The sequence below is a fragment of the Fukomys damarensis genome, unplaced genomic scaffold, assembly GCF_012274545.1.
Source record: "Fukomys damarensis isolate Sample0158 unplaced genomic scaffold, DMR_v1.0_HiC HiC_scaffold_38, whole genome shotgun sequence".
Classification (NCBI taxonomy): domain Eukaryota; kingdom Metazoa; phylum Chordata; class Mammalia; order Rodentia; family Bathyergidae; genus Fukomys; species Fukomys damarensis.
In genome coordinates, this window is record NW_022900950.1 from 54,164,253 (window position 1) to 54,173,936 (window position 9,684).

The 9,684-nt window shown below is 39.8% G+C and overlaps 1 protein-coding gene across 1 annotated transcript in view; it reads left to right on the forward strand.

Moving 5' to 3' along the window:
• Positions 1-570: 570 nt before the first annotated feature.
• The window catches only part of Vwa8 (von Willebrand factor A domain containing 8), a 381,153-nt gene continuing 372,039 nt past the window's right edge, over positions 571-9,684 (forward strand). Inside the window, exons 1-2 of the mRNA XM_010637116.1 lie at positions 571-655; positions 6,114-6,232. Of these exons, the coding sequence (XP_010635418.1) occupies positions 571-655; positions 6,114-6,232 (204 nt within the window). The remainder of the gene's footprint in view (positions 656-6,113; positions 6,233-9,684) is intronic.

The following is a 9,684-nucleotide window of genomic DNA, read 5'->3' on the forward strand; positions in this document are numbered from 1 at the left end:
TGCTAATGATACTCCTATTTTATTTCAGCCCACACCTTGGCCTGAGCTGTAGACTTGAGTAATAAACAAACAGCCAGATTGGCTGGGCAGGATAAGGACCAATTCAGTTCAGGGTGATACTTACATTCCACTTGCACATATTCTTTTCACTCCAAGTGCCAGTTCTTTAAATGCATAAAGAACACAAACTGGTGTCAAATTCCTGTATGTACAGATAAACTTATCTTTAAAAAAAAGAAAAAAGAAAAATGAGACAGGAAAGAAATATGATTTTATTTTTGTTTTGGAGCTTTTTGCCTGGGAGTAATGGCTCCTTTATAGCTAAATAGGTATATTTTGTAAGACTTTAGGGAAATGCATGGATTCAGAAACAGACTATTGAGTTACCTGATATGGATCAGATAATAGGTTGTCCTTAATTCATGGATTTAAGTATGTCAAGGAGAATTCATTCTTTCTGTGTGGAAATACAGCTAATATTTTTTCTCTTCATTTTATTATTTCTCCTAAAATAATATATATATATTTATAGTAAGGATATTTTGAAACATAAAATGCTCAGCAAAATTCATGGCTATCCAAGAATTGATCACTGGAGTCCTGCCCCTTCGGCCGTGCACTCGAGAGGAGACCAGCAGCAGCTTGGGACCCTCTGGTAGGCCCATCCCTTCAGCCTAGTACACCAGAGAGCCCATCCGGCACCCCCCACGCCAACAAACAAGAGAAAGAGGACCTCTCAGAGGCTCCTAGATGAAAATTGAAGCCCACTGGAAAAGTGAAGAAAATCTGCAATAAAGGTACACCACACCATCATAGTTGGTAAGCTGGAGGAACCAGCACTTCACATCAGAACCTGGTCTAATTTCAGGGTAAAGACAGCTGGAACCTGCAGTAGAACCTTGCAAAGTTCAACCCAGCAGGTGATCAAAGATCTCAACTTCGGCCTTGCAGACAGAAATCAGTCTGAACCTCAGGGGATAGCTGCTGGCTTGCTGAGATGAATTAACTTGGATTAACTTAGATTCAAAAATGGACATCTAAAATGAACAGACATTTCTCAAAGAAGCAGAAATAGCAAATAAACGTATGAAAAAATGTTCAACATCACTGATCACTCGAGAGATGCAGATGAAAACAATTCTGATTCCTCCTCACTCCAGAAAGAATGGCTGCAATCAAGAAATCAACCAATACCAAATGCTAGCTGGGCTGTGGGGAGAAAGGAACCCTTCTCCATTGTTGGTGGAAGTGCAGACTGGTGCAACCACTATGGAAATCAGTAGGGAGATATCTCAAAGAACTAGGATTAGAGGTCCCATTTGACTGAGCTATTTCTCTGCTGGGTACTTTTCCAAAAAATTAAAAGAATCATACCACAGTGATATATGTGCACCCATGTTTATAGTGGCAAAGTTCGTAATAGCTAAAACTTGGAAACAACCCAAATGCCCATCAATTGGAGACTGGATAAGGAAGATGTGGTTTTTTATAAATTGGAGTACTACTTAGCCTAAAGAATGGGAAACTAGAAACTTTTATAGCTAAATGGATGCACATAGAGGCTATACTCTTAAGTGAAATAAATAGGACACACTTGAGTAAATACCAAATAGTTTCTAAAACTAAAAGTGAAAAACTAAAAGTATAACTAAGGTTCAAATGGTATATTTGATAGTGTGAAATATGAAGAAAATGCCTAAAGGGGAAGTGGGAAGGGGAGGGGAAAGGAAATAAGGTAAAAGAATAAAAGGAAAAAATGGAAACAAAGTGTTTGTAAATAAGAAAGGGTGAAGGGGGTGAAGGGAGGGCAGAGAAATTGGGAAAAAACAAGAACCAAGACGTATCTTGTAAAAGTACAAGATCCCAATGATAAATGATAAATGTAATTGCTTTAAATGTACCAATAAACTTAATGGGGGAGAAAAGAATTGATCACTTAAATGATATTTTCTATCTTTATACCCGTTTAAAAAATTAGAACCATGTTAGGCATATAATTATGTTTTTAGCCCTTAAAGCATTATATTATAAAGATTTTATGACTTATAAATTATAACTATAATTTAGTTAGCCATTCTTATTGAAGTTTTTAATATTTTAATATTATAAATAATGCTGCAGAAAGCATCCCATCCCAAATCTGTGATAACATTTATTTCCTTAAGTTAGAGTTCTAGTTTCTATATACATCCTCAGCAATGTATAAGATGATTCCCTTACCCAATTCTCATATTTATTATCAAGATTTTTTATTATTTTTAATAGTTGCCTGCCTGATATGCATAGACATTTTTCATCTTAATTTGGGCAATAAGATTAGTGCATTTCCTAAGGGTGCACTTGCCCACTGACACACTGGGAAAGGAAAGCACTCAGGCTGATTTGTTGCTCAGGGAAGCCTAGGTTTCCATGGAGGTTATGCAGCAGATTTGCATCTCAGTCTTCCTTAACTGAAATGCCTCTTACAAATTTCTTTGTGTGGCTCTTTTTGTTCTATCAAATTTTTCTTTCAAAAAATTAATAGATGCTTTGTAAGGCTAAATTCCTTAACTGCTAATACTATTAAAATTTGGTTGCTTTGGGGCTGGAGATTTAGCTCAGTGGCACTGTACCTGCCTCCCAAGTGCATGATCCCAAGTACCCCCGCCCCCCAATTAGGTTGCTTCTTTATAAATGCAATGATATATTTCTTCTACCATATAGGGTCTGCATCACTCAGGGCTCAGTAGAGTAATAAATTTAATGTAACAAATATTTACGATGTAAGCTTACAACAGCCATCTGCAGAGTCAGGTGTTGGAGAGTGCAAAAGAGCTGCCTGCCCTGGATAGCCACTGGCAAACAAGTCAAAGGTGAAAGATTTAGAGCTCACTGCTGAGTCCTGTTGGAAGCCAAAGGGTCTACACTGGAAGACAGGAGAGTCTGAGCTGGAAGCCTAGAGGAGAAAGTCCCGAGGCCATGGAGAGGACTGGAGCTCCTCTGAAGAAACTGGAGAAATTTCTTTCTTTCCTCTTTTTATTCCATTCTGGCTGCAAGCCTATATGTTGGTGCCACTCACACCTAGGATGGTCTTCCCTGGTCAGTAAATCCATTCAGTCACAACCAGAACTATGCTAATCCAGGCAATTGGACATTTCTTACTCTAGTTGACATAATGGTGAACTTTCACAGGGTCTTTTGAATCTTTGAAGGTTAACTGAAGACCTGCATGGGATGACTACATTTTGCATCCTGAGAAAGATATGAACCTTGGGGGTTGGAGCAGAAAGCTGTAGTTTGTATATGGTATGAGTGTGTTTCCCAAGGGACCAAGTGTTGGAAAATTTGTTTCTGGTGAGGTGACATAAGAGGTGGTGAGACCTTTTGATTAAGCAATAATGCACAACAGGGCAGGCCTTTACCCCACCCCCATATTTTTGCCATAAAATGCTCTGTTCAAGAAATGCAACTATTTGTGCTGCAGGACGTTCCTGCCCAATGTATCAATATGTGCTGTAATTGTTTGTGCTTTATGATATATCTGTCCAATGTGTCAGAAGTGTTCTGTTAAAACAATGTAATTGTACATACTATTGGGATGTTTCTACCTAAGGTTTCAGGGCTGTTCTGTTAACTCCATCCCCAGAGGTTCCTTCATCTAGGTTTCTCGCCTCCCTAAAAGGTTTCTCTCAATTTCCTTTCCCCAACTGTATATAAACTCACTCTCACTGGAACTCACGGCTCAGAATTTGGAGTGTTTAAACCCTCTGAGTCAGCCAGCATAATAAAGCTGGGCTTTTCTCCATTTAATCAAGTGGCTTTTGGATCCTCCAATCTTCAAATTGGTGTAGTTTGGGCTGGGGATTTAGCTCAGTGGCACTGTGCCTGCCTGGCAAATGCAAGGTCCTGAGTTTGATCTCTGGTACAAAACAAAACAAAAAAATCAAATTGCTACAGCTCATAGGAAACAGGAAAGGGTATATTTCCAGAATCCCTGCAGTGGGTCCAGTTCTCCCGTGAACCACTGCAACACAAACCTGATTAGAATAAAGGTAAGAAATGAGACTTAGAGAAAAAGCTGTGTTTGGGGCCTGATCAATGCTGCTCTGGGCAGCAAAGACAAAGGCACCTTGAGCTTGCCACTATTTACTAGGTTCATGGGGAGTAACAGATGACTCAGAGGGTTGTGACAATACTAAATTGACAAGGAACTTATAATCAGAGGAAGTATCCGATGACTTGAAGGGTGGCTTTAAACCTCTGAAGCTGAGGATCTTATGCTGGTGAGGATCTTAGGTCGATGAGAACTTTAAATTGATTAGGACAAAGAGATGAGCAAAATGGTCTTACAACAGTAAGTGGGATGAGTTAAACTGATAATTTGTCCCTCCCCCGGTGAAAACTTTCTACTCAGTTCTCAAAGAACTGGGATGTCTTCAACTGATGAAATCTTGCCTTTAACCATCACAGGATCACATGACTACTGAGGCCCCAGACAGCCCTAATCATAATTTAATTGTGAAATGAATTTTTTTCCCAAAAATTATGTAGAATGGCTTCTGACAGTAGCTATAATACAAAGCGGTAACACTTGGCTGTAATGTTGAGCTGTCTCACTTTCCCCCAACACTTTAAGAAGTGGGGCCTACTGGGAAGTCCGTAGGTCACTGGAGGTGGCCTTCGCAGACCATTGTTATAGTTCCCAAGTAACCTCAATTTCCCCCTGGCTTCTTGTCTGATCATATGATCTCTGTGTTCTGCACATCCTACCAATATTTTGATGCCATTAGCCATCACTGGAGTTCAGCAGAAGTCAGTGACATGCATTGGACCTCTAGAACTAGAGCTAAATAACCATCGTTTTTTACTTAGGGAGGGGAAGAGAGGGCAGCGGGGGAGACACTACCAGTGTCCTGAAGAACTTCTCTGTCCTGGGAGAGTGTGATCAATGCTGATGTGTTACTGATCTCTGATACCCAAATTTTAAAACACAGGGAGGGAATAAACAAGTCTACCTCAGGGTATCAGGCAGATTTATATGTGAGAGCTGCAAATTTGTTTTGTTGATTTATTTTTTGGGATAGTGGGTGTGGGGGTGATGGTGTAAGATAGTCTTTCTTCTTTCCATGTTCTCTCCTTTCTTTTCTTTCCTTTTCAAGTTACAGAAATAACACACTTTTGTGTGAACCTGTATTTGTTATAACAAGTACCTGTCATTCTAAAAATTTAAATGACAAGAAAGGAAATGAAAGTTTTTCTCTTACTCCATCATCTGCTCCTCTGAGTTAACCATGTTAACAGACAGGTCTGTGGCCCTCTTCATCGTTCCTCAGAGTTATACTACATGTACCAACACAGGCATGGAGCAGACTGTGCATTTCTTTTCCTTCTACGGTTATGCCTATTTGTATTGTTCTGCCTGTTGCTATTAGTACTCAATTACACCCAACAGTCTACAGTTTGCTATGCTGACTTAATTGATCCTACATTATTTCAAGTCAATGGACATAGGAGACCAACATGTGTTAAAACATCACCTCTGTGACTCTAATCATATGTATAATTTTATGTTTTTATTACATAAAATTAATTTTAAAATAAAATGAGTCTGAGTTTAGTTCAGTGGCAGAGCACTTGTTCAGTATGCATAAGGCTCTGGGTTTGATCCAAATAAAATGAAAGGAGGACCCTCAGTCCTCCTCAGAGGCAACTATCTATAGTAACAGGATGTTATGAAGTTATTTCCTCTCTCCTCGGAATTGAAAAGTAAGGCCCAGAGTTAAGGATAAAAAGTGCAACCATTCTAGATTCTAAGGAGTCCTGGCATGACGTTTGAGACTTGACACCCTGGCTATCACTTACAGGCACTCCATCTAACTCCTTCTCATATAAGGAGGAGGGCCTGGGAAGTGAGGGAGGAAACAAGAGCACCTCCATGACTTTGGGCCTTACAGGACAGAAACACTTTTCTCTTGCATGCTGCCTTGCTTATCCTCATAGACAAGTGCAGAGGGAAGGTTCTAAGGGAAGCACAGAGTTTGTTTGGGCTGGCAGTGCCTCAGTCACTTCCTTATGATTTATGGGTCAAGGGTGCTGGAGTTTCCTGTTAATCAAGGGTACTCTGTTGCCTGCAGCCAAACTAGAGCCCGGTGGCTGCTGTACTCCAGAGGGCAACTGTAGCAGCGTAGGCTGTGGCATGTGCCACAGGTGGCAGGAACTGAGCAGGGGGAAGAAGGCCGGTGAGAGTGGGAAGGTATTGTAGTTCCTTTGGAAAGTGCAGCAGAGAGAGACCTCTGAAGAACGGGCCCTACAGCTCTCAAAGAACCTGTGTGTGAGTGATGGCCACACAGAGAGCAGCAAAGATCTAACTAGTTAAGCAGCAGTTCAGATCTAACTAGCAATACTGACAGGTAATAGGGAGAGGGTCATAACTGTGCCCAGGTAAATAAAAAGACTCTGTGCTGCAGACATCCTCTGTGTTGTCAACCAGGGAAGCTCTGGGCAATAGCTCTCAGCTAGAATTGTGCCATCGTATGGAGTGCAATTTGGAAAAGTGTGGATGTTTTTGGAGTTGTTACAGTGACAGGGGGGCATTTTTGATATTTAATGGTTAGAGACCAGGGATGCTATGGGACATACAGTATACAACTGGTCCTTCACTACAAAACTTGCCCCAATTGTTCTATGTTCTGCTCATTCATGTAAGGAAGAAGCCTGTATACAATTATCTGAGCCTAGGATGTATGGTTTAAACAGAAGTATTTTTTAGTTTTCATTTTAATATTTATATAGGGGTATAAATATTAAATGTAAATTATATGATTTTTTACAATGTTCTAAGATACACTGAATTTTATTACACGGTGATTATCAGTTCTGATTTTATATGACCTCCAGCAATCCTAAACTTTTAGGGTGTATGAAGCACATTGTGATAGTTCCACTATATTTGCATGATTTCACTGAGTTTGTATGTCTCAAAAAGTAGTGTTGATTTTGAACAGGAAGATATGGTTGAGATTCTGTTTTGGGTCCCTGATCATTTTTTTCTCCTAATCTAATGGGAGAAAGAAAAGGGAATTACTATATGCGGACAGCCTAAGATATGTTAAATTGATTCTGGGCAGCTAAATGGGTAAATCACTTATTCTCAGAGCTAGATGTCTTCATCCTCATTTTCATGAAGAGGAAAGTGAGGATTTAGATCAGTGGTGGAGAACCTAAGGCACACATGCCCAGTGGGCTGTTTGTTATCACTGAAAACTCTAAAAGGTTCACTATCACTGCTTTAGATTAAACTAAACTCCTGAGATACACTTCTTTCTCTATGCTGCCCTTTCCACTCACATTTTGAACTTCAAGTGTTTTTGTTTCAAAATTATTGCCTTTTTTTAAAAAAGTGGCATCTTTTATAGTTACTGATACCTACAAAATCTGATTTCCTCGAGTTGCAGTCTAAGTTAGCTCTGGATCTTCTTTCTCTTTTGATTTTATATTTAGTTATTCACTTCATAATTGCTCTTGTACAGTGGCCTTTCAATTTATTTCTTTTTAAAATAGTTAAGCCCCACTAGGATTAGTTTCCATTTGACCCAGCCATCCCTCAGCTGGGTATCTTTCCAAAACAATTAAAAGAATCATACTACAGTAATATATGCACACCCATGTTTATAGCAGCACAGTTTGTAATAGTTTAAACTTGGGTACAGCTCATTTGCCCATCAGCTGGAGACTGGATAAAGAAGATGTGGTTTTTCTATAAAATGGAGTACTACTCAGCCATAAAGAATGAGAAATTAGAGTCATTCATAGGAAAATGGTTGCATATGTAGGGTATACTCCTAAGTGAAATAAATAAGTCACACATGTATAAATACTGAATAGTTTTTCTGGTGTGAAAAACTATAATTGTACATAAGATCCTAATGATATAATTGACAATGAGTAATAGGAAGAAAAGAGGTAAAGGTATAGGGAAAGTGGGAAGGGTAGGGGAAAGAAAATAGGGGCAAAGAAAAAAAATCTTAGAAAATGAAAAGATGGAAATAAAGTATTTGTAAATAGGGAAGGGAGGAGGGGGTGAAGGGAGGGCATTGTTTCGTAGTATTCAGCAAGGTCCTCTTTATACTATAGTTGCTCAACAGATGTTGTTAATAAGTGAATGCCCTAATCTGTATTGTTTTCCCTATTGTTTCAAGTGTAGGAGATGGCAGTGGTTATGTCAATCATATGGCTAAATTGTTTTAGACTGTTCTTCCATCCTTTCAGGTGGGTACCAAATTCTGATGAAATCAAATGGAAATGCCTTGGCCAATCACACTCTTCCCAACAAGATTAGAATCCCATGTCAGCCTTCAAGTCCAAGTGCTTTAGCAGGATGCACAAAGCTTTCTTCAACAACCCAGCTGATGCTGCTGTTGCTGCTTCCTCCTCCTCCTCCCCCTCTTTTGTTTTTCTTTTTTGATACAGGGTCTCACTAAGTAGTTGAGACTGACCTCAAATGCACTATGTAGCCCAGGCTGGTCTCAAACTCACAGCAATCCTCCTGTCTCACACTCTCCAGTGCTGGGATTACAGGCATGCACCACCATGCCTGGCCTCAGCTTCTTGTTTACAGCCTCTTCTCAATCACTTTCCTAGCACCTATCACAGACAGGGTTATTATGCACTTCAGAGGGGCTCATTCGTGTTTAATGATTGCGGCAGCTCTAGAATTAGCAAGGCCTCTAGTTGAAAATGAGGTTTGCAATCTTTTTGTTTGATGTTTGTTTTAAAGAACTTATTTTAAACACTTTGCCTTTCCCAATTCACTCCTGATGATTTGGGTAGGCAGTATTAGCCGTACTTGGCTTTATGGCAAGGACATTTCTGCTTTTAGAAAGTCTGAAAAGAAGCCAGCTTATCCAGTGTCCTATCTTGCATATACTAAAGACTTAAGTTATGTTTATATAACTCTTTTATTTCAGCCTAATTGAACAATCATGACCGATTTGTATTGATATTTTGGTAATTTCAATATAATATTAAAAACTGTTTATACCAGTATAAACCTTCCCATCGATAATAGAAGTAGGGAGATAGATTTTATCCAGATGGGAAGGAGCTCAAGAGATGGAGAAAAGAGAGAGGGAGAGGAAAAGGAAATGAAAAAATGAACTAAGATGTCTTATTTACATGTACGACCTCCCCACAAACACAGTAATCATTATGTAATACAAACACGTACTAATGAAAAATAAAAACTGAAAAAGTGTAGCGTTTTCACTTAAATTTCACTAGGCAGTAATAAAACATGTAGAAGCAATAAATAAAGAAAGAAAAGAACAAAAAACAATAATAGGGTAAGGCTTTCCGTACTGGTGTGGTTACAAAGAATCAAGATAGGTGAAAGTTCTCATAATCTTGCATATTTTCTCATTTCTGAAAAGGATTTGAAGCAGTGTACAGGGAGAGCACACGAGACTGGGCTATTAACTAAGAAGACAACGCAACTATCTGCAGATCACTCTGTCAAATATTCCTAAAACCCGTCGGCATTCTCTGAACTTGAATTTTTGGGGCGACAGGGCAGGCAATGACTGAAGGCCCGGGCCGCCCAGGTGACCAGTCACCGGGGGAGGCAAGGTGCGCCCGGCCCTGGGCTCGCGCCTGACGTGCCGGGCCGAGAGTGCTGCGCTAGCGCGTCACCGGGAAGGAGTTTCCGGC